The sequence below is a fragment of the Ranitomeya variabilis genome, chromosome 3, assembly GCF_051348905.1.
Source record: "Ranitomeya variabilis isolate aRanVar5 chromosome 3, aRanVar5.hap1, whole genome shotgun sequence".
In the NCBI taxonomy this organism is placed as follows: Eukaryota; Metazoa; Chordata; class Amphibia; order Anura; family Dendrobatidae; genus Ranitomeya; species Ranitomeya variabilis.
The window spans coordinates 362,410,095-362,436,212 of record NC_135234.1 but is presented as its reverse complement, the minus strand read 5'-3'; the positions used below and the strand labels follow the sequence as shown (position 1 = coordinate 362,436,212).

General features: G+C 46.2%; 1 protein-coding gene across 1 annotated transcript in view; it reads right to left on the bottom strand.

Moving 5' to 3' along the window:
* Nucleotides 1–26,118, bottom strand: part of SF3A3 (splicing factor 3a subunit 3) — an 82,522-nt gene that overhangs the window by 33,671 nt on the left and 22,733 nt on the right. The window contains exons 7-9 of the mRNA XM_077295903.1: nucleotides 12,026–12,108; nucleotides 11,732–11,870; nucleotides 229–297 (exon numbers count right to left, since the gene is read on the bottom strand). Of these exons, the coding sequence (XP_077152018.1) occupies nucleotides 229–297; nucleotides 11,732–11,870; nucleotides 12,026–12,108 (291 nt within the window). The remainder of the gene's footprint in view (nucleotides 1–228; nucleotides 298–11,731; nucleotides 11,871–12,025; nucleotides 12,109–26,118) is intronic.

Below are 26,118 nucleotides of genomic sequence, written 5' to 3'. Positions count from 1 at the left end.
TGACACTGTCACCATGGCAACCATTATGACATCACCATTGCAATCCATGACAGCATCGTCGCCATGGCAAACATTATATCATCGCCATGGCAACTATCGTCGATACACACATACACTCATGTGTATATATAGATAGATAGATAGATAAATAGATAGATAGATAGATAGATAGATAGATAGATAGATAGATTTACATAAACTTCGATTGCTGCTTAAATTACACCATACCTCCCATGATGAAAATGCAGATAGGTCTAAATGAGCTCCTGCATGAGTAAGCGCGCTGCTGGTTTCTTTCTGTAAGACATAAAAACTTTTCATTTATATTTTCAAAGAAAAGAGTTCTAGAAGCTGCAAAGAAAAACACTGAACATGTCTGGTCATGGTGACTTCAGATCTTAAATGACAAGTAGTAGTCATATGTACATAGGTGGTCACACTTCATTGAGAGATTTAATCCATGGCAGCTCAGAAAACATCTTCCCTTTTTGTTTTAGCGTTTCCGTTTTTTCACTCATTCTTCCCAGAGCCATAACTTTTTTATTTTTACTAAGATATGGCCATGCGACGGCTTGCATTTTGCGTGACGAGTTGTACTTTTGAACATCATTATTGGCTTTACCATGTTGTATGCTCGAAAATGGGGGAAAAAAAATTCCAAGTGCGGTGAAATTGCAAAAAAAAAAAAAAAAAATAGGCATTAGACCTACCGGTAATTATGTCTCCAGGAGTCCATCCTGACAGCACCCTGGAGGACGTCCTCCTCCCCTTGCTGGGACAGGAAACACAGGAGAGTTTAAAAGGTCATGTCCCACCCCCAATCCTCAGTGTTGTAACAAGAACCGCCTCATGGAAATGCAAAAAGTGCTTTAATGATAAATAGAACATATTACATCATATGCCAGGAACATATTACATCATATGCCAGGAACATATTACATCATATGCCAGGAACATATTACATCATGCATATAAATATCAAACCAGGGAGGGAACAACCAGTGCTGTCAGGATGGACTCCTGGAAACATAATTACCGGTAGGTCTAATGCCTATTTTCCAGAACGTCCCTCCTGGAGAGTACCAAAGCACCTCCTTAGGGTGGGATTACCGCTTGGAGAACTTTTCTCCCAAATGCAGTGTGTTGACCAGACAAAACATCAAGTTTATATAGTGTTTACAAAAGGTTTTGTATTGGCACTAGCCCATGTTGCTGCCTTGCAAATCTGCTCCAGAGAGGCGCCTGCCCTCTCAGCCCACGAGGCAGATATCCCTCGTGTAGAGTGTGCATGAAGACCCTCCGGAGGTCAGACTCCTTCAGACTGGTAGGCCTCAGAGATTACAGACGTGATCCAACAAAAGATAGAGGCCTTAGAGGCCTTCCTTCCCTTATTCTTTCCCCCAAACAGAATGAACAAGTTTGGGTCTATCCGCCATGAGCTGGTGTCTGCTAGGTAATCTAAGACTGCCTGTCTGACGTCAAGGGAATGAAGGGCTTTTTCTTTTGCGTTGGCAGGCTTATTACTAAATGAAGGTAAAACAATTTCCTGATTTCTGTTCTTTGCAGAGCCTACTTTCGGAATAAACGAGGGATCTAGTTTAAGGATTAAACTATCCTCTCTTATCTGTAGGTACGGGTCCCTAGTACCCAGGGCCTGAATTTCCCCCACCCTTTTGGCCGTGGTGACTGCCACTAAAAACGCTGTTTTCCGTGTGAGGATTGATATGGGCATATCAGCCGAGGCGTATGCGTCTCTACATAGGAATCTGAAGACCAAGTTGAGGTCCCAGGGAGGCGTCAATTGCCTAATGGTGGGGCGTAACCTCTGAGTAGCTCGGATAAATTTGACCACCACGGGTGAGATGCAAGGGGATAGTGCAAAAAAGAGCTAAGTGCCTAGATCTGCACTTTCAAGGTGCTTGGTCTAAGACCCTTGTTGAACCCAGCCTGCAGAAAATTTAGGATTCTAGGTATGTCAGGAGTGTCTGCCGCAACCTCAGACCTGCCACCCTCCAGACAGAAACGCTTCCAGATCTTTAAATAGATTGCCGATGTGACTGGCTTCCTTCTGGATTTAATAGTGGCTATCCCTTGATCTGATAAGCCTCTTGCCTTCAAGATGTCCCGACTTCAGGATCCATGCTGAGAGATGGAGTTTCCCTGGATTCGGGTGGAAAACTGGACCTTGGTGGATTACATCCTCCCTGAGAGGAAGCTCTATTGGGTTCTCGATCGCCAGGTCCGCTAGCAGAGAGAACCAGCTCCTTCTTGGCCAGTATGGAACGATCAAGATAACCTGAGCTCGAACCTCCTTGATCTTTCGGAGAACGGCTGGGATCAGTGCCAGAGGTGGAAACGCGTATGAGAGGTTCCGTCCAGTCCTGGCTCAGTGCGTCTACCCCTTCCGGGAGGTCCAGTGGGTTCAGAGAGAAGAATCTTGAGACCTTCGAGTTTCTTCTGTTTGCAAACAGGTCTATACTGGGAGTTCCCCAACAAAGACATAAATCCTGGAAGATATCCTGGCTGAGTTCCCACTCTGTTGCGAACACCCGCCTTCTGCTCAGATAGTCTGCTATCACGTTCTGAGAGCCTTCTAGGTGAATTGCGGAAATGGATAGGACCGAATTATCTGCCCAGCAAAATATTCTTCCAGCTAGATCCTGGAGCAGATGGTGTCTTCAGCCCCCCTGAGGTTTCAGGAAAGAGACCGTTGTCACATTGTCGGATAGTATCCTGACGTGACAATTTGCAAGAGTGTCGATTTCTTCTTAAGGCCCCCCAAACAGCATAGAGCTCCTTGAAGTTGGAGGAGCTGTGAATTACATCTGCTGGCCACCTTCCCTGTAGGATCTTGCCTTTTAGATGGGCTCCCCAGCCCCATGCACTGGCGTCTGTAGTGACTACTACGTAGGGGGAGGTAGACCATAGTACTCCGACTCTTAGGTTCTCTGGCTGTGTGCACCAGAGGAGAGACCTTCGTACTGGATTCATTAGCTTCAAAATATTGTCCAGTGAAGACTGGCGACCGTCCCATTTGGAGAGAATTAATCTCTGCAGAGGTCTTGAATGAGACTGTGCCCATCTGATTTACGGTATGCAAGCCATCATTAGACCTAGTACTCTCATGGCCTTCCTTATTGAGGCTCTGTGCTGTAATAGGAGCCTGATCTGAGTCTGGATTGCCTCCAGCTTGTTCTCGGGCAGCAGGGATTTCCTGCTTCTGGAGTCTAGACACACTCCCAAGAAGGTCTTCCTGTATTCCGGAGTCAGGTCGGACTTCTGCCAGTTTATGACCCATCCTAATTGTTCCATTACCGATACTGTCCGGCTCCTGTGGGCTGACAGTGTCTCTGGCGATCTTGCTACAAGGAGAAAGTCGTCGAGAGATGGAACTATTATGATACCCTGGTTTCTCAGGAAGGCGATGATCTCAGACACCAGCTTTGTGAATATATGAGGTGCTGAGGCAAGCCCGAAGGGAAGGCATTGAAACTGGTAGTGACAGGTCCGGGCCGGCAGAGCTACAGCAAACCTCAGAAGCCTCTGGGATGACGGGTGGACGGGGACCTGATAATAGGCACTCTTCAGGTCGAGAGTGCACATCACAGCGTCCCGATCTATGAGGTGAATTGCCGATCGTATGGACTCCATACGGAACCTTTTGTACCTGACCCAGGCATTCAAAGGTTTCAGATTTATCGTGCGGTAGTCGCCAGATAGTTTTGAGATGGAGAATAGGGAAGAGTAGTGTCCCTGGCCTACTTCTAGTGGTGGGACCGGAATTATGACTTCTGAAGAGAGCATATCTTGCAAATCTATCAGCATGGCCGAGCCCTGCGTGACCACCGTAGGTGCAATGTATCTCTCTGGAGGAGGGGAATAGAGCTCAATGCTGTATCCCTCTGCCACAGTCCGGAGGACCCACTGATTCTGAGTGATTCGGGCCCAATTCTCTGCAAAGTGGCGGAGCCTTCCCCCGATATATGTGGCGTCATTGTGTCTTGGACTTAGAGGAGGGGCTGAAGAAGGAACTCTTGTTCTTAGTGCCCTGGCTACGGGAACCCCTATAAGATCCTCTATTGGATCTACCCCCTCTGAAATCGTACTGTCTCCTGAAGGGGAATCCTTTCCGAAAGGACCGAGACCTTTTAGGTTTGTCCTCTGGAAAACCTTTCTTTTTATCAGAGGCAGATTCTAGAATAGTATCTAGAGAAGAACCAAATATTCTTGACCCTGAAAAGGGGATTGAGTAGAGCTTGGTCTTAGAGGCATTATCTCCTGACCAGGATCTTAGCCAAACCGCCCTTCTAGCCGCGTTAGATAACGAGCCGCTTCTAGCTGAAAATCTAACCGACTCTGCTGTCATATCGGACAGAAAAGCCATAGCTGATTTCATAATAGGAAGGGAGCTCAAAATGTCGGACATCAGGGTTTTATTGGACAGATGCTCTTCCAATTGCCCCATCCATAGGTACGTAGATCGGGCCACCGAAGTGGCTGCTATGTTAGTCTTAATTAAGGCCGCAGACGATTCCCAGGCCCTTTTAAGAAGTATGTCAGCCTTTCGGTCCATGGGATCGTGCAAATTGGATGAGTCCTCAAAGGGTATGGCTGTCTTTTTGGCAACCTTTGCCACCGGAAGGTCTGTTTTGGGTATCTCTTCCCATAGCTTGACTTCCTCAGGCTCGAATGGTAAGCGAGCCTTAAAGTCACGAGACAGTACCAGCCGACGTTCAGCCTCCTTCCACTCTTCCAGTATCATAGCTTTAATATGTTAACTAACGGGGAAGACTGTCTGTCGACGTTACATAAGTCCCACGAACATCAGGTCCTGTCTGGATTGTGGCTTAGATGTCTCTTCTATCTGCATCGTGCTTCGCACTGCCTGCACGAGTTCATTCGTCTCTTCAGCCTGGAAGAGGTATTTTCTATGGTGGTCCTGGCTCCCTGAGGGGAGCTCCCCCTCTTCTTGCGACCGAGTCCTCTGGGTCAGACCTGTCGTCAGAACTAAACTCCGGCTCTCTCAGGTCTCGCTCCCGTCTGGCTCTTTTGCGGCCAGGGATAGGGCTGGACTGCCCTGAAATACTGGACAAGGAAGCATGAACTTCTTCCCGGATTGGGGACCTCATCTCTGACAAAAGTGAAGATTGTTCGTCCCTCATAACCTTAGATGTGCAAGATGCACACAAGGTCTTCCCATGGGAGTCCGGGAGCTTCATGTGGCATATAGGGCATCTGTTGGACTTTGTAGAGACCTTGCCGGGTTTCTTAGCTGGAGTGGGGGGAACAGTGGGGGTTCCCTTATCCTTAAATGACATAAGATAGGGAGTAAAAATAGGATAGGCCTGCCTGTGCGTGCAGTGAGGGAAGTCTGCGCTATGCGCACTTACCCCTTCCTCGCCTGGCATGCCTCCTTCCATGGCACTGAGGCAGAAGGTTCCCCACGATTCCGAGGCTGGATAGGAGCGCCCTTGCTGCTATGCGTTCCAACGCTGGAGCGCACGCACTTCCCCGCCTTTACAACGTCACCGGAAGTGACGGTTACCGGAAGTCGCTATACCGGAAGTGATGCGGTTCCCTCGGAGTTCCGGAAGATGCCGTGCCGGGTGAGACGCCGCTCTGGATGCCGCGACTCCCTGCCACGTGGAACCGCATCCGCAGCCGAGAGCCGCTGCCACCAGGAGTCTCGTCCCGCTTCTGGTCTTTGGAGCAGAGGGACTCCCCACCCGGAGAGTTTCTACCCTGAGCCACTTGACAGGGGTAAGGGTATTGGCAAGCTGCATGATCCCCCTGAGCTCCGGTAAGCCTGCACAGCTTCTCTCGTGCATCCCTCCTTGCAGGGGACAGGAAAAACACTGAGGATTGGGGGTGGGACATGACCTTTTAAACTCTCATGTGCTTTCTGTCCCAGCAAGGGGGAGGAGGACGTCCTCCAGGGTGCTGTCAGGAGGGATGTCCTGGAAAAATGCAATTCCACAACTGTTTTTTGGAATTTTTTACCATGTTCACCAAATGCTAAAACTGACCTGCCATTATGATTCTCCAGGTCATTATGAGTTCGTAGACACCTAACATGTACAGGTTGTTTTTATTTAAATGGTGAAAAAAATTCCAAAGTTTGTTGCTGAGCTGATATTTTTAATGATACCATTTTGGTGTGGATACGATCTTTTAATCGCTCATAGCTAAATTTTAATCCAATGTTGCGATGACCAAAACTCTGGCGATTTGACTTTTTTTCGCGCCGTTTACAGATCGGATTAATTCTTTTTTAGCTTGATAGATCAGGCGATTCTGAACGCATCAATACCAAATATGTCTATTTTTAAAAAAAAATTGTTTTATTTTGAATAGGGTGAATGAGTTGTGATTTGAACGTTTATATTTTTTTATCTTTTTAATATACCGTATATACTCGAGTATTTGCCGACCCGAGTATCAGCCGAGACCCCTAATTTTACCACAAAAAACTGGGAAAACTTATTGACTATGGTGGGAAATGCAGCAGCTGCTGGTAAATTTCAAAAATAAAAATAGATACCAATAAAAGTAAAATTAATTGAGACATCAGTAGGCTAAGTGTTTTTGAAAATCCACATTGAATCAGGAGCCCCATATAATGCTCCATACAGTTCATGATGGGCCTGGTAAGATGCTCCATACAAAATACGTCCCATATAATGCTCCATAAAGTTCATGATAGGCCCCATAAGATGCTCCATATTAAAATATGCCCCATATAATGCTGCACAAAAGGTTAATGATGGCCCCTTAAAATGCTCCATAGAATATATTATGCCCCATATAATGCTGCACAAAGGTTGATGGCCCCATAAGATGCTCCATAGAATATTATGCCCCATATAATGCTGCACAAAGGTTGATGGCCCCATAAGATGCTCCACAGATTATGCCCCATATAATGCTGCACAAAGGTTGATGGCCCCATAAGATGCTCGATTATGCCCTAAATAATGCTGCACAAAGGTTGATGGCCTCATAAGATGCACCGTAGATTATGCTGCAATGAAAAAAAAAAAAAAAAATGTCATACTCACCTCGTCACTCAGGCCCCCGGGACTAGCGATATTCACCCGTCCCCGTTCCACCGCCTTGCGCCGCTAACCACATCATCACGCCCTCTGACCTGAACGTCACAGCCAGAGGACGTGGAAGACGGAGCCCGGCGGTGGAACGGGAACAGGTGAATATCGCAATGCTTCCCCTCCTCCGTTACACTCACCCTCCCGGCGCAGTTCCTGCTTCTCAGTCGTCCCAGGCTGGCAGCGTGTTCCTGTGTTCAGCGGTCACTGGTACCACTCATTAAAGTAATGAATATACGCTCCACACCTATAGGAGTGGAGTCGCGTCCATATTCATTACTTTAATGAGCAGTACCACGTAACCGCTGAACACAGGAAGAGCTGCCGCAGCCTGGAGACCATCGCATCGGATAGGCAGGGACCGCGCCAGGAGAAGGTGAGTATGATGTGACAGCCGCCGCTCCCCCGCCAACCCCCTGGGAATGACTCGAGTATAAGCCGAGAGGGGCACTTTCAGCCTAAAAAAATGGGCTGAAAATCTCACCGTATATACTCACTCGAGTATAAGCTATTTTTTTTTACCTGCTTCAATAGTCTCCAGAGACTAGAAGCTGCAATAACCCAATCGCCTCTGCTACTCACAGGCGATGATCAGATCGCCTGTATGTAGCAGCAATGCTCACCTGCTATAATCACCATCCACCGGGCGGCGCTTATAGCAATCCGGCAATGACAACCATAGAGGTCTGCTGGAGACCTCTGGTTGTCATGCTGACCCATCAGTGACCCGCGATCATGTGACTGGGTCACCGATGGGATGGATTAGTGACGCGCTTCTGGCACAATCACATTAAATGCCGCCAACAGCGATTGACAGCAGCATTTAACGGGGTTAACAGTCGTTGGTGGATCGTGATTCCACCTGCGGCTGTTAGAGGCACAGCTGTTCAAATGACATGTGCTGGGAAAGATGTAGGCTTAGCACCAGAGCCCACATCAAAGGTAGAGGATACGATATGTGCAGTACTAGTACGGAGCACGTTGTGAATGGTTAAATAGCCCAATCTACTGCTTGAGGCAAAGCAGTTTAAAAAATAGAAAATAGTTTTGAAGGTGTTGGAAAATAAAAAAGTGGTGCTTAATCCTTTTTTTTTTTTTTTTTTTTTTTTTTAGCACTAACGCAATATTATTCAACATATTTATGCCAGAAAACAAGCGTAAATATTCTGATTAATCTGTCCATCTCCTTGGCTTCTATACTGAAAGCAGTTTGTGATGAGACAGCATTTAATCTTAATTATCCAGATATCTATTTTTCAGTAGGCCAGAAGAACAACACAGATTTGACATTCTACGGGATATCAGCTTAAGATAATGGCCCAAGCTGAAAGAATACAGATCAGCTCCAATGACTATCACTGAACCCATTGATAGGTTTGGAGAAGCCAGGTTGTGACCCTCCAGTCCCCTGGAATCCGTGGATACATTTGAGGAAGCTAGGAATGAATATGTTTTGAGAAGCCAGGTTGGGACCATCTGGTCACATGCCTCAATGTACTGTCAGCTTCCTAGGCTTGTCGTTACCTCCTCTCTGTGGGTGCCAAAAAGCAGGGTGCCACTGGTGGGGGTAGTCGGCCCTGGAAGCTCAAAGTCGCAGCTGCTCTAATCCCGGCGAGTCAGCGGAAGGGTGAAACTCTATAATTTTACACCATCTTGGGTATCTTGCTGGGACTGTTCTGTATGTTATTGTTTGTTGGTGGTTCAGTCAATTATTGTCACGCTGTTTTACCCTCACCGTGTAATCTGAGTAGTATTGTGTCCACGGGAAAACAGCGGGAGTTCAGTGGGATTAGATCTGGTCCATGTAATCTCAAACCAGAGGATGAGAGCATCTATTGAGGCCTCGGAGCCTCCACACTGTTCCTACTCTAAAAATACATTTGTGAGCATTTTGTGGACAAAGATGACCCACAAATGAATAGAAGCCCTGATTTTAGGATACTGTCTAATTTCCCAGTATTCACTTGATCAAATGGGAAACTATAGTTTTCCCATTGCTTACTTTCTTCAAAGCCTGAATCCAATGAGGCGTGGAATCACTGAATTCATACTGCTATGGGGCTTGTGAGCCCCAATGGGGACAATAATGATTAGGTCTGTCTAGCGTTGCAGAATATGTTGGCGCTATAAAAGCATAACATTATATACTAGATGGTGGCCCGAATCTAACGCATCGGGTATTCTAGAATATGTATGTAGTTTATTTATGAAGATTTAAGAATAACGCAATGAATACACAGCATTTTCCGGGTAAAATTTATACATTATCAGCGAAGCGGTGTTTAAATTCCGCGCCAATATTGCTGATTGATCGCGGCCAGCCGGGTGCGACCAATCAGCTTAGCGTGGTTCAAATCCCGCACCAATTCGCGGCCGGACTGCGCCTGTCGCTGATTGGTCGCCGGCAGCTGGCGAGACCAATCAGCGACGCAGGATTTCCGTTACAGACAAAATTAGATGATTATATAGTAGATACCCGATGCGTTAGAATCGGGTCACCATCTAGTATTCATATAAACATTGGTGCTTACATTTATGTTTTAACCCATTGGACACACTGCCATTGTTTTTCTCCTGTCTTTATTTTAAGAGTCAAAACTTTATTAGTCATCTATCGCTGTATGACAACTTGTTTTCTACGGGATGACATAGTTTTCAAAGACACCATTTATTTTACCATATGATAAACTTAAAAACGGTGAAAATTTAAATTTTTCTTCTCTCCCTTACACACTGTCCTCCATGTTGTTCTCTCCCTCACACACTGTCCTCCATGTTATTCTCTCCCTCACAGACTGCACAGCTATGTAGTATATTGGTCAGCCAAGTAGTATATAGCAGAGCCACGTAGTATATAACATAGCCACGTAGTATATTGTAGAGCCTCATAGTATATTGCACAGGCACGTAGTATATTGCACAGCCACGTAGTATATTGCACAGCCACGTAGTATATTGCACAGCTACGTAGTATATTGCACAGCCACGTAGTATGTAACAGTCACGTAGTGTATTGCAGCTACGTAGTATATTGCACAGCTATGTAGTATATTGGTCAGCGACGTAGTATATAGCAGAGCCACGTAGTATATAACATAGGCATGTAGTATATTGTAGAGGCACGTAGTATATTGCATAGCTACGCAGTATATTGCACAGTCTACGTAGTATATAACAGAACCGACACAGCCACATAGTATATTGCACAGCTACGTAGTATATAACACAGAGCACGTTGTATATTGCACAGCCACGTAGTATATTGGACAGCCACGTAGTATATTGGACAGTCACGTTGTATATTGCACAGCTACGTAGTATATTGCACAGCCACGTAGTATGTAACAGTCACGTAGTGTATTGCAGCTACGTAGTATATTGCACAGCTATGTAGTATATTGGTCAGCGACGTAGTATATAGCAGAGCCACGTAGTATATAACATAGGCATGTAGTATATTGTAGAGGCACGTAGTATATTGCATAGCTACGCAGTATATTGCACAGTCTACGTAGTATATAACAGAACCGACACAGCCACATAGTATATTGCACAGCTACGTAGTATATAACACAGAGCACGTTGTATATTGCACAGCCACGTAGTATATTGGACAGCCACGTAGTATATTGGACAGTCACGTTGTATATTGCACAGTCACATAGTATATATCACAGAGATGTAGTATATAACACAGCCCACGCAGTATGTAACACAGCCCACCTAGTATATAGCAATGTGGCCACTATACGCGTGGTTAAAAAAGACTTAAAGTAAAAAATAAACACATACTCACCTTCCGAAGGCCCCTTGAAGTCCTGACGCCTGTGTACGGTGCACGCGGCAGCTTCCAGTCCCAGGGTTGGTATGAGCGCAGGACCTGTGATGACGTCACGGTCACATGTCACCGTGACGTCATGGCAGGTCCTTCTCGCATAGCATCCTTGGCACCGGAACCTGCCGCTTGCACTGCCGGGGACAGCACGCGACGTCAGAAGGTGACAATAACCTTTTTTTTTTTTTAAATTATTATTATTATTTCTAACATTAGATCTTTTTACTATTGATGCTGCATAGGCAGCATCAATAGTATAAAGTTGGTCACACAGGGTTTATAGCTGCGTTAACGGAGTGCGTTACACCGCGGCTTAACGCGGTCCGTTAACGCTGCCATTAACCATGTGTGTGGGCTATTCTAGAATATGTATGTAGTTTATTTATGAAGTTTTAAGAATAATGCAATGAATACACAGGACTTTCCGGGTAAAATATATACATTATCAGTGAAATTTAAATCTCGAGCCAATATCGCTGATTGGTCGTGGCCGGCCAGGCGCGACCAATCAGTGAAGCGTGGTTCAAATCCCGTGCTAATTCGCGGCTGTACTGCGCCTGTCGCTGATTGGTCGCAGGCAGCTGGCGAAACCAATCAGCGACGTGGGATTTCCGTGACAGAAAAACAGACAAATAGACGGAAGTGACCCTTAGACGATTATATAGATAGATAATATACTGCTGTCACTCCCCTGTTGACAAAACATACAGCGGTCACTTACTGACCAATTCCGGTTTAACATTTACAAGAAATTCAGAGAATTTATGTTTTATCAATGCTATTCATTACATACCGGCCATCCTGGAAAGCTCCCAGTCTCCCATTTCTTTTCAAATTCAATCTGTATCTTTCCAAATAGTTCATTTTGATCCAACAAAGGCTTTACTCTGTCAGCGTAGTCTTGGAGGTATTCTAAAAGCACTTCCAAGTACCTGTGTGAATATAGTTATAAAAACAAACAAAATTCCAAGTAACTATGGAATCTACGTAGAACAGCATTACACATACGCAAGTATCTAAATTACACACCAAAACACTATATAATGAATTACAATTTTAAGTACCCCAAAATGCATTAAACTTTTACCTTTTGTATTCTGCATTTTTCCGCTCTTTGGGAATGTCAAAGAGTTGGTCAAAAGATGATAAATATGTTATGTAGTCCAGTTTCTGAAAAAAAGAAAGTCAAATGTTTGTGTTACAGAAGGCATAAATTTATAATATACGCTCACATTATCATAAAGCTCTTGTAGCATCAGAGGATAAATCTCTGCAGTACATCATTATTTCTTTACATGAAAACAGATACAAAAATAAGGGCTAAATTCAATAACCCCTTGGGCTATGTGCACACGTAGGAAAAGAAGTGCAGAATTTTCTGCACAAAATCCGCATCTCCTGGCAGAATCCGCAGCCGTGCATTTGCCGCGGTTTTTATGCAGGTTTTGTGCGGTTTATATGCGGAATTGATGTGGATTTTGTGCGGATTTTTTGCGGTTTTTGCCAATGCGGATTTTTAACATGGAGCGGTGCAGAAACACTGCAGATCCGCACAAAAGAAGTGACATGCACTTCTTTGAAATCCGCAGCAATTCCGCACTGATTTTTCCGCACCATCTGCACAGCTTTTTTTTTTTTCCCCATTGAATAACATTGTACTGTACATCACAGTGCGGTTCTGCAGCGTTTCTGCGCGGAAAAATCCGCTGCGGATACGCAGCAAATCCGCATCGTGTGCACATAGCCTTAAGGACCGAGCCTATTTGTGCCATTTTTTACATCGGACCACTTTCACTTTATGTTGTAATAACTCTGGAACGCTTCCGTGGATCTCACTGATTCTGAGTGACATACTGTCCTTCAAGATATTGGTAAAATTTCTTCAATATGACTTGCGTTTACTTGTGAGAAAAAAACAATTTGGCAAAAATTTTGAAAATTTCACAATTTTCAAACCTAGAATTTTTATGCCTTTAAATCAATAATGTAACACAAAACAGTGGATAAGTAACATTTCCCACATGTCTACTTTACATCAGTACAATTTTTTTTTAAAAAATTTTTTGTTAGGGAGTAAAAAGTTGACCAGCAATTTCTCTTTTTTCCAACGTAATTCACAAAACCATTTTTTTAGGGACCAAATCACATTTGAAGTGACTCTGAGGTGTCTATATGACAGAAAATACCCAAAAGTGACACCACTCTAAAACTGCACCCCTCAAGGTGTTCAAAACCACATTCAAGGGGTGTTTCACAGTAACTGAAGCAATGTGGATGGAAAAATATAACATTTAACTTTTTTTTTTCCACAAAAATGTTACTTTAGACCCAATTTTTTTTTTATTTTCACAAGGCTATTAGGAGAAAATGGACCCAAATATTTGTTCTGAAATTTCTTCTAAGTACGCAGATACCCCATATGTGGGGAAAAACAACTGTTTAGGCGCACAGCAGGGCTCAGAAGGGAATAAGCATCATTTGACTTGGCTGGAAGTGAATGCCATGTCGTGTTTGGAGAGCCTCTGATGTGCCTAAACAGTAGAAATGTAAGTGACACCATTTTGGAAACTAGACCCCCTCAAGAAATTTATCTAGATGTGTGATGAGCAACTTAACCCTAATGTTCTGTTCGGGTCATAGTGACCCGAACAGACTTTTGCGGCCCTGTAGATTTTTTTCTGTAAGTCTATAAAACTTGAGACTCCTTGACTTTTCCTCATTTGGGGGGACCTACCTATGAGTATTTTTTTTTTTTCGTTTACTTTTTGCTACGCGCAAAAAGTTACACTTGTTGTGTTCGGGTCATAGTGACCCGACATCGTTTTTTACAGCTGTGAGGCCATATTTTCAGTGAAATAAAGGAGTTATAACCTCAGTTGGGTCTATTTATTGCATCTACTATTGTATATCAATTGATTTATTTCCTAAATTATTTCAATGGGGTCGTACACGCGCTCTACCGGGGGTATGCATTGAGATCTGCGCACCATAAAAATGGCTTTATATTGATTATTTTTGGTGCGCAGTCTATTCTAAAATGTAGAGTGCATCCGGAGAGATCACTAGGTGTGCACTACACGTGTATATTATGCGCAGAGCGGACTGCTCAGAACGCGCTGTCTAAGACGTTTTTTTTTTGTAAAGCTGAGCTGTAAAGTCTTGCAAATAATTTTTTTTTGCTAAGTAAGTCTGTCTTCCTGGCTTATCTGCTTGTTTTCAGAAGGGTTCTTATCTTCTCTTATCAGTACACGTTTTGTTTTTGTTTTTTTACAAAATATGTGTAGTTTTCTATTTTCGTTTTGCTCATTGATCTGTTTTTTCAGAATAAAAACAAAAAAAAAAAAGATTTCTAGTTCATTTTTCTTTTTTTTTTACTACCAAACATGTTCACAAACAGTCTAGTAAGCAAAAAGTATTAAAAAAAAAATGGAGTTAGAGTGTCTAAAATCAAGGTTTAATAAGCCGGGTCATAGTGACCCGGAACACTACAAGTGTATAGTAAATGCGAACAAAACAGCAGGGTTAAACCCCCAGGTGCTCTGCAGAAGTTAATAACGTAGAACCAATAAAAATCACATTTTTCCACAAAAAATTTATTTTAGCCCCAAATGTTTTATTTTCACAACGGTAACAGTAGAAAATGGACTCCAAAATTTGTGGTGCAATTTCTCCTGAGAGTGCCAATACCCTGTGTGTGTGGGAAAACTATTTTTGAGGCACAGCGCAAAGCTCAAAAGGGAAGAAGCGCCATATTGGAGTTCAGAGTTGGCTGGAATGGTCCGAGGCTGCCGTATCACACTGGCAGAGCCCCTGAGGTGCCAGACCAGCAGAAACCCATTATCTCATTTTAGTAACTACACCTCTCAATGAATTCATCTAGGGGTGCAGTGAGCATGTTGATACCACATGTGTCTCACAGAAATTTATACCATTGTGCGATCAAGAAAGAAAAATATTTTTTTCCACTAAAATGTTGTTTAAGCCCCAAATTTTAATAAGGGCTAATAGGGAAAAATGAACCTCTCAGTTTGTTGTTCAATTTCTTCTGATTGTGCCAATACCCTGCATGTAATAGGGAACTTTTAATGCACAGTGAAAAAGTCAGAAGGGAAGGAGAGCCATATTAATTTGCAGATTTCCTTACCGCTTCATTGGGGGACACAGGTAACCATGGGGTGTATGCCGCTGTCGCTTGGAGGCTGACCCTAGGCAAAAAAGGAAAATAGCTCCTCCTCAGCAGTATACATCCACCAACAGGCACAAAATACCTCAGTTTAAGCTTAGTGTCTGTAGGAGGCGGACCTGAATCTGATCCTAGATATGTATTTTTTCCTTTTCGGGTTTCTTGTTGTGTTTTATTAATCTTTTCCATTTGCTTTCAGGTTCTTCTTCCTTAGGGTAACAGGGTGTAATTTCTCACCTTGTTTTCCCGTACGTACCTATGCGACAGAGTGGTGTCACCCACATCGCCCACTCTCGGACCCGCAGGCAGGACGTAATCCCCTGTCACCTTTATGGGTGTTTCAGGGTGATTCCCGGTGGCTGGTCCTTGTCTTTTCCCCACCCTTCTCCTCGGAGAGGGCTGGGAGGAAGACTATGGTCACCAGCGGTCTTCTGCATCATCAGGATATGGTGCGGGAAGGAGGATCTATCACACCAGGACCCCCATCCATCGAGGATGCCTTCACAAGCTCCCAATCAGTGAAGAGGAACCGTGGACCCACAAGCCCACAGTGCAGGTATTTATGTTTCTCCCCCTACAGTGGCGCACGTCAATTTTTCGCCCCATTCAGTCATAGGGCAGGGCGGCTTTAAAGGGAGTCTGTCACCCCAAAAATCGTATCTGAGCTAAGCCCACCGGCATCAGGGGCTTATCTACAGCATTCTGTAATGCTGTAGATAAGCCCCCGATGTAACCTGAAAGATGAGAAATAAAGGTTCTATTATACTCACCCAGGGGCGGTCCCGCTGCGGTCCTGGTCCGATGGGAGTCGCGATCCGGAGCCTCCTATCTTCATTCGATGACGTTCTGTTCTTGCAGCGGCTTCGGCGCAGGCGTACTTTGTCTGCCCTGTTGAGGGCAGAGCAAAGAACTGCAGTGCGCAGGGGCCGGGAAAGGTCAGAGAGGCCCGGGGCCTGAACTGCAGTGCTTTGCTCTGCACTCAACAGGGCAGACAAAGTACGCCTGCGCTGGAGCCACTGCAAGAAGACAAGAAGAGGACGTCATCGAATGAAGATAGGAGGCGTCGGACCCGGATCGCGACTGCCATCGGACCCGCAACCGCAGCGGGACCGCCCCTAGGTGAGTATAATATAACCTTTATTTCTCATCTTTCAGGTTACATCGGGGGCTTATTTACAGCATTACAGAATGCTGTAGATAAGCCCCCGATGCCGGTGGGCTTAGCTCAGATACGATTTTTGGGGTGACAGATTCCCTTTAATGCAATAATCCCTGCACAGCCCATGACCATTTCTCTCTCCCAGACCTTGGGGCCATCCTCATTTCTTCCTGGCCGCACCTCCTCCCTAGCTTCCCTGGCCACTCTCCACCGCGCGTTTGAATTGCGTGCTCTTTTTACACCTATCAGGTCTCGATAGGTCAGAGATTCTACTGCACTGAACTGTCCAAACCCCGTTTTGCGCACATATCCTCGACGCTTTTGCTCAGACAATCATATTTAAGTCACATGCTGTCCATTTCCTTGAGATGGTTCTACTCCTTCACTGCAGGCCAGCTGTGTTTAATGAAACTGATATGACTTGATTTGGAAAGGCACACACCCGTCTATATAAGACCTCACAGCTCACAGTGGATGTCAGACCAAATGAGAATCATGAGGTCAAAGGAACTTGCCAAGAATGTCAGAGACAGAATTGTGGCAAGGTACAGATCTGGCAAAGGTTAAAGCAAACTTTCTCCAGTACTCAAGGTTCCTAAGAGCACAGTGGCATCCATAATCCTTAAATGGAAGAAGTTTGGGACCACCAGAAGTCTTCCTAGACCTGGCCGTCAAGCCAAATTGAGCAATCGTGGGAGAAGAGCCTTGGTGAGAGAGGTAAAGAAGAATCTGAAGATCACTGTGGCTGAGTTCCAGAGATGCAGTAGGGAGATGGGAGAAAGTTCCACAAAATCAACTATCACTGCAGCACTCCACCAGTCAGGCCTTTATCGCAGAGTGGCCGGATGGAAGCCTCTCCTCAGTGCAAGACATAAGAAAGCCCGCATAAGAGTTTGCTAAAAAAACACATGAAGGACTCCCAGACTATGAGAAATAAGATTCTCTGGTCTGATGAGACGAAGATAGACCTTTTTGGTGATAATTCTAAGCGGTGTGTGTGGAGAAAACCAGGCAATGCTCATCACCTGGCCAATACAATCCCAACAGTGAAACATGGTGGTGGCAGCATCATGCTATAGGGGTGTTTTTCAGCTGCAGGGACAGAACGACTGGTTGTCATTGAAGGAAACATGAATGTGGTCAAGTACAGAGAATCCTGGATGAATACCTCTTCCAGAGTGCTTTGGACCTCAGACTTGGCTGAAGGTTCACCTTCCAACAAGACAGACAATGACCCTAAGCACACCGCTAAAATAACAAAGGACTGGCTGCAGAACAACTCTGTGACCATTCTTGACTGGCCCAGCCAGAGCCTTGACCAAAACCCAATTGAGCATTTCTGGAGAGACATGAAAATGGCAGTCCACCAACATTCATCATCCAATCTGACGGAACTGGAGAGGATCTGCAAGGAAGAATGGCAGGGGATCCCCAAATCCAGGTGTGAAAAACTTGTGGCATCCTTCCGAAGAAGACTCAAGGCTGTACTAGCTCAAAAGGGTGCTTCTATTCAATACTGAGCAAAGGGTCTGAATACTTATGACCATGTGATATTTCAGTTTTTCTTTAATAAATTAGCAAAAATTTCTACATTTCTGTGATCTTCAGTCAAGATGGGGTGCAGAGAGTACATTAATGAGGAAAAAAATGAACTATTTTGAATTTACCTAATGGCTGCAATGAAACAGAGTGAAAAATTTAAAAGGGGTCTGAATACTTTCTGTACCCACTGTATGCCCAGCCCTGGAGAGGCTTCTCATTGACCCTGTAAGCCTACTGCAATTCATTACGCCTGTGCCCTCTGCAAAAGAAAGTGGTCTTCAGGTCAATCTTCTCTTTTCCGCCCATCCTGCAGTCATTCCACCATGTCTGCCCCACAGGAGCACCCTAACGCACGGGATGAGAGCACACCCCCCCCCCCTCCCTCCTGAGTGGGCTGTTACCATGTCACAGTCGGTCTCTGACCTGACAAAAGTATCTCAGTCCCTGGTCCAGGTCCTGGAGCATCTTCCACATTTGTCTGCCGCCACCAGTACTCCGAATGCCTCTCATGATGATTCGCATGCACCTAACCAAGATCTTTGCAGGGACAGATCGGGTACAAAGTAAAGGAAGTGGGCTCTTTCCAGTTCCTCCTCCAGTTCCACGGGTCCCTCTGCATCCTCTAGAATGCCCTCTTCTCCCCATGCCCCTCCTCGGAGGCAGCTTTTGGGTCAGATGCAGATTCCCAGTCTGAGTCTGATACGGACCAGGTCTCAAAAATGCAGGATATGGTTAATTGCCTTATCTTGGCAATTACCCAAACTCTTAACCTAAAGGAGGATGAGGCACCAGCTCAGGAGCACTCTTTCCTTTAAATGGGTAAAAAGTCTTTCCCGGACTTTTTCAAAATCACAGGGAATTTGAGGCGATTATGGCTAAATACTGGGAACATCCTGAGAGGCGCTTCCCGGGAAGGAAGCAGCTAGACATCCTTTATCCCTTTAGTCCAGATCTTGTTGGTAGATGGGCAGAGTCGCCTAATGTGGACCCGCCGGTTTCTCGCCTGTCCTCCAAGACAGTCTTGTCTCTGCCTGACGGTGCATCTCTTACGGATGCTACGGATAGGCAGATTGAGTCCTTGGCTAAATCAGCCTTTGAAGTGGCTGGCACCTCGCTCTGCCCCATTTTTGCCTCCACCTGGGTGACAAAATCCATGTCTGCCTGGTCAAGAATGCTTCGCCAAGGTATCCCAGCTCCCCAGGATGAGATGGCAGATTTGGCAGACCAGATTTGCTCATGCCGGTAAATATCTTCTAACCGCCTCCTTGGATGCGGCTGGCTGTTCCGCCAGGGCAAACGGCAACATCATTGCTATATGTTGCATTATCTGGTTGAAAGCGTGGAATGCAGATCCAACCTCAAAAGTGTCTCTCACTAACCTAGCCTTTCAAGGATCTAGACTATTTGGGTCCAAACTGGATCAAATAATTTTGAAAGCTACCGGCGGGAAAAGTACCTCTGTTCCCCAGTCCAAGCCTAAACGTTTTTTCAATAGGAAAAGGTTGCTTCAATTCGTTCCTTTTGGCCCTTCTATTCTTCAGGGACCCTCCTCTCAGCAGGACCGCTCTTCTGCCCAAAGGGAAAGGAAGCCGTCCGTCAAACCAGCTCCTCACTGGCAACCAAAGGGTCGCTCTTCCAATCCTTCAGGGTCACGCGACAACAGACTCTCCTTGACGTGATGGGTCACCCCCACCCGGGAATCTCTCCAGGGTGGGAGGCCGGTTTCTCTTCCAGGAAGCATGGTTGTCGGTGGTTGACGATGTTACGTCCGGTTACAAAATCGACTTTTATCCCCCCCCCGGAAAACATTTCTTTTTGTCTCGCCCGCCAAGACTCCCATCTTAGGGCCCAGGGATTCTTTAGGCCGTCTCTACCCTACTACGCACAGAAGTAATTGTACCCGTTCTCCAGAATGAACGGTTTTCAGGGTTCTACTTGAATCTTTTCGTAGTCCAGAAGAAAGACGGATCGCTCCGTCCGATTCTGGACCTTAAGTGACTGAACCGTGAAGTTCGGATCAGTCATTTCAGAATGAAGTCCCTACGTTCAGTAGTCGCCTCCATGGAACGGGGAAAATTTATTCGCTTTGTAGACATTCAGGATGCTTATCTTCACAGCCCTATTTGTGTTCAGCAACAGAGATTCCTGCGGTTTGCAATCCAGGAGGACCACGATCAGTTCACGGTTCTTCCCTTCGGCCTGGCCTCTGCCCCCAGAGTATTCACGAAGATAATGGCAGCAGTCATGGCCATCCTTCGTTCCAAGGGGATTCTCATAATCCATTACTTGGACGATCTTCTGATCAAGGGGCAGTCCCGCCAAGACTGAGACCTGAGTCTCCAGATCACCTGGGACATTCTGGTCCGCCTCGGCTGGATTGTTAACAGAGAGAGGCTCTCCCTGATCTCAGCTCAGCACCTGGTGTTTCTGAACATGAGGTTTGACACGGCCCTAGCCCGTGTCTTCCTTCCAAAGGAAACGTATCTCTCTCTCTGCCAGGGGATGAGCATTCTAAAGCGACCAACTCCTCTCCCCCACGGTCCTGCATGAGAGTTCTGGAGAAGATGAGAGTTCAGCTGGCCCTTGGTGCACTTCTTTTGAGCCCACTGAAGACATTCCATCTTCTCTAATGTCATGGAAAGTGGCCTATTGAGTTGCCATTACGTCCATCAGGAGAGTTTCTGAGTTAGCGGCACTGACCTGCCGTTTTCCGTTCCTGATTCTCTATCAGGACAAGTTAGTTCTCAGACCAGTTCCTTCCTTCTTGCCTAAGGTGGTTTCTTCATTTCACATAAATGAAGAAATTGTCCCTTCCCTCTCTATGTCTCTCTGGCTCATCCCCTGGAGAAGACGCTCCACAACTTGGATCTGGTCAGAGCTATCAGAGTTTACCTCCCAAGTATTGTTCTTTCGCCTCTCGGATACCCTTTTTGTCATCTTTGAAGGTCGTCGTAAGGGGTTTCCAGCTTCCAAATCTACTATTGCCTGTTGGATTCATTCAGCAATATTGGAGGCATACTGCGTTCAGGACAAACAGCTTCCTCCGGGGGTAAACTCTCACTCCACACGGGCGGTGGGAGCTTACTGGGAAGTTCGTCACCAGGCTTCAGCTTTACAGATTTGTAAAGCTGCGACCTGGTCATCTCTGCACACTTTCGTGAGGTTTTACAGGGGTCCTACCCATGCCTCGTCTGATGCAGAACTGGGAAGGAAGGTTTTGGAGGCAGCGGTTACACACCGGCTGATCTAAGTCTGTTTTTCTTTGCTTTCTTTTTGTTTCCCACCCTTGGGACTGCTTTGGGACATCCCATGGTTACCTGTGTCCCCCAATGAGGCGATAAAGGAGGGATTTTTGGTACTCACCATAAAATCTCTTTCTTGGAGCCTTCATTGGGGAACACAGCACCCCTAACTGTTTGTACCGCTTTGGGCCTACATGTGCCTTTGTTGTTGGGTTGGTACAGATGTTGAGTTTTGGTTGCTACTCCTACTGCTTTAACACTAACCGAGGTACTTGGTGCCTGTCGGCGGGTGTATAATGCTGAGGAGGAGCTATTTTCCTTTTTTTTGCCTAGCGTCAGCCTCCTAGCGACAGCAGCATACACCCCATGGTTACTTGTGTCCACCAATGAAGAAGAAGAAAGAGATTTTAAGGTAAGTACCAAAAATCCCTCTTTTAATGTTACGGTTTGCAGGTGCCATGACACACTGGGAGAGCCCCTGAGGTGCCAGAATACACATAAGTGACCTCATTTTACAAACTACACCGCTCAATGAATTCATCTAGGGGTGCAGTGATCATATTGATAACAGGGGTGTGTCACAGAATTTTATACCATTGAGCAATGAAGAAAAAAACATTTTTACCACCAAAACTTTGTTTCAGACCCAGATATTACACTTTCACGCTGGGAAAGGGGTAAAAATGGTGCCAAAATTTGTAAAACAATTTCTGCTGAATGTAGCAATACCCCATATGTGGCTGTACAGTACTGCTTAGCCATATAGTGAGACCCGGGAGGGACAGAGTGCTATTTGCCTCCCGGAGTGCAGATTTTCCTAGAATAGTTTACTGACTTCATATACAGAACTCGTAAGTGCTAGGAGAGCAGAATTCCCCTTCAAGTGACCCCATTTTGGAAATTATACCCCCGCCCAACATGTGAACGCTAAATGTGGTTTAGGCACACTGTGGGGGCTCAGAAGGGGGGGGGCTTTTGGATTTGGGAGCGTAGAATTTAAATTTTTTTTTTTTTTGGGGGGGGGGGGGGGGGGGGGCAAGGAGTCACAGCGCTATTACAGAGCCTTTTATTTTATACTACCAGTAACGAGGAAGCCCGCTATATTTCTGTTAAGAGATGACAGACCTGAGTAGGGGCTTGCTTTTTTTGAACGATTGAGTTGAAGCTTTTATTGGGAACATTTTACATAACATTTGGGGTCACATTTATCCTGCTCTCCACGCTGAGCACTAACTTTGAGGTTTCCATCTAAATCTCTGAGTGACGTAATTCAGATTAAGCCCCTGAAGGATCCATCTATATCTATCTATCTATATATATATATCTATAATCGTCTAAGGGGCACTTCCATGTTTGTCTGTCTGTCTCTCTGTCACGGAAATCCCACGTCGCTGATTGGTTGCGAATTCGCCCCTTCCTACTCTGTCAGTGCCCCCTCCAGTCAGTGCTCACACAGGGTTAATGGCTGTGTTACACCGCGTTATGCCGCGGTGTAACGCAGTCCGTTAACGCTGCTATTAACCTTGTGTGACCAACTTTTTACTATTGATGCTGCCGATCTAATGTTAAAAATAAGAAAAAAAAAATCATTATATACTCACCTTCCGGCGCCTTTCCCGCTTATCGCGATGCTCCGGGCCTTGCATTGCGGTCTCGCGAGATGATGACGTAGCGGTCTCGCGAGACCGCTAAGTCATCTGGGTAATTTTGCAATGCATCGCTGGGAACGGAAGCTGGCGGCCGCATCGCGCGCATAGGGACAGCTTCGCTGGACGCCGGAGGGTGAGTATATAACTTTTTTATTTTCATTCTTTTTTTTATAACAGGGATATGGTGCCCACAGTGTTATACACTGCGTGGGCAGTGTTATACACTGCGTGGGCAGTGTTATACACTGCGTGGGCAGTGTTATACACTGCGTGGGCAGTGTTATACACTGCGTGGGCAGTGTTATACACTGCGTGGGCAGTGTTATACACTGCGTGGGCAGTGTTATACACTGCGTGGGCAGTGTTATACACTACGTGGGCAGTGTTATACACTACGTGGGCAGTGTATATACAGATTTACAACTGATTTTTTGTTTGGCTGTTGTCACACACTAAAAGACGCTTTCTATTGCAAAAACTGTTTTTTTGCATTGCCATATATTGAGAGTAATTTTTCTAGATTTTGTCTGACAGTCATGTGAGGGCTTGTTTTTGCTGGACAAGTTGCCGTTTTTATTGGTACCTTTTTTTGGACACATGACTTTTTGATCGCTTTCTATACCGATTTTTGGGGAGGCCGAATGAAGAAAAAGCAACAATTCAGGAATTGTTTTTTGGAATTTTTTTATGCTGTTTCACATGTGGTAAAAATGATAAGGCAGCTTTATTCCTCGGGTCAGTATGATTACAGCGATAGCACATTTATATTTTCTCCTTCGCCTCATTGGGGGCCACAGACCGTGGGTGTATACTGCTGCCACTAGGAGGCTGACACTAAGTGATACAAAGAAAGTTAGCTCCTCCCCTGCAGTATACACCCTCCTGCTGGCTCTCAGCTAACCAGTTCTTGCTTAGTGTCAGTAGGAGGCACGCGGACGGGTCTGCTATTCAGACCCAAAACTCATTATTTTATTTTTACCTTTTACATTTTTGATTTTACTTTCTACAACGAAGGGGCGAAGGATCCTTTCAAGGTTTCGATCTCCCCGAACCATCAACAGGCGAGCAGAGTATCGCCTCTCCGTATCCTCTCCTGCGACGTGCCACGCCTGAGCTAAATCTTAGGGGCGATGGGTTCCTTCAAGGGCACCTATCTCCCCACACCCTGAACGGACGTGCACATGGAGTGTCGCCTCCACGTACCCTCTTCCCCAGCCAGGCCTATTGCCGGACAACTGGCCCTGTCCACCCGGGGGCTTGAAGTCCGTGGATGTACATAGGCCCCCTCCTCTCTTCGGCATCCGAGCAGCCCCCACTGTCCCATCACTGTAAAAGAGGATGGCACAAGGAGGCGGACGGTTCCTCTCCACCTCCCTAACAAAGGAATGGTGGATTGAGGTTTTTCCCTCTATCCCTGCACCGTCCACGCTACAATACCTGACCTGCAGCAGAACAATAGAGTGCGTGCGCCTTCCTCGGTGCTGAAACCCAGTCATAGGCGGCAGCTCCATGCCGGGACGTGCACTGATGGTGAGTGGATCTAGTCAGTGGTGGGCCTCTGCAGTGGATATTCATATGCGGACAGGCAACCTCAGCTTCCCTGTGGCCCACCTCCCTGAGGTAACGCTCCGGCCGGCTGCAAAAATTTAGCCAATGTATAGGCCGCATCCCGGAAGCCGTGCCCGCGCTAAGGTGGCTCTGCCCGTCTTTTCTGGCACTTCTTCCCTGGCACGGGAGCAATCGCTTCTCTCGGCAACACCCCACTATTCTACCACTGGTATTGATCACGGTGGCTGCAGAAATTTAAGCCCCAACTTGGGCCTATTCATGAAAGTCACTAGGATCCGCCTCCCAAATTTTCGCCTCTCGCTCTCTGCGAGACTTAACCACCTCTGCAACTCCAGGTGGCCATCTTGATCCACCCTGCCAACACACACACACACACACGAGCTATGGTTTTGCATTAAAGGGGCACAATGACTCTGCAACCAGGTAAGGAAGTACTGCTCTCTTCCCCTGCATCTTCCCCCTGTGCTTAAAGACACATGACCAGTATCTCCTGCCTGGTCTTAAAAGGTACACGACCAGTATTCCCTAGTCTTAAATACACACGACCAGTATTCCCTAGTCTTCAATACACATGCAGTATTCCCTGGTCTTAAGGGCACATAACCAGTATTACCTAATCTTAAAGGCACAGAACCAGTATCCCCTTGTCAAAGGCTCATGACCAATATTCCCTGTCTTAAAGGCATATGACCAGTCCGAAGCCAGTCACCCTAAATGAGCTCAGGAGCCCTCCGCCGCCGATCCCAGCTTATCCCAGAGTACCTAGTTCCCCGAGTAGGCTTCGTCACTGCCGCAACCCATGGCTTCTCTGACCAAGAGATTGAATTAGTCCGTGAACCCTCTGGTTCGGAGTGCTCGCAGGACCAATATAGATGGTCACTTTCCTTCATGCGAGCCGTCGGCTAGCAGGAGCCGCAAGTTTTCTAGAAACGTACAGGCGTCTAGAAACGTACACGCGCCTAGAAAACAGAAGTTTCATTTCCTGATCCCTCACCAATGATTTGCTGAGAACAAGTCTCTGAATATGGATCGGATATTGCCTTGGTTCTGGACTCACCAGAAATTCAGAAAACTATGGATTCGCCTATTGATATCATCATCCAATCTCTGTAGATTGACTAAGACTTCGGTTCTAATCTAGATCACGCAGTGTGTCCCTCATGAGGAAACTAAACTCCCAGCAGAGCATTTGCCATTCACCCGGACAGGGAGCTTCCGGATAAGTGATCCACTGGACAGAAGCATCTGCAAGCGCGGTATCCTTTTTCAGCCAATATGCAAACACGCGGGGTGTTCCCTCCACGTATTCCCACCTAAGACGTGAGATGCCATGCCTGGTCTGATTCTTAGGGGCGGCGGGTCCTTTTAAAGGGCAGCGATCTCTCCACACCATCAATAGACGAGCACATGGAGTGTCGCCTCCATGTATCCTCTTCTGCAGCCAGGCCTAACGCCGGACAACCAGCTCTGTCCACCCGGGGACCTTAACTCTGTGGATGTACAGAGGCACCCTTTTTTGGCGTCCAAGCACCCCCCTCCCCCTCAGCATCTCCACTATTTAGCAGATGATGCAAGAAGGCGGACAATACCTCTTCACTTCCCTGCTAAGAGGATGGTGGATCGAGGGTTCATTTTAACTCCGCACCGTCAAAAGAGAGCGGCGATAGCAAGAGACGGCTTTTCCTGACCTTCTGCATGCAGCCGCGCATTCTGCCACTTGGCATATTACCTATCAGTATCCCTGCCCGATGGGTCATCAATTAAAAATACAACAGACTGGCAGATAGCAAATCTGGTTCGTTCCTTATTGCGGCCTCCGGTTCAGCCCTCTACCCT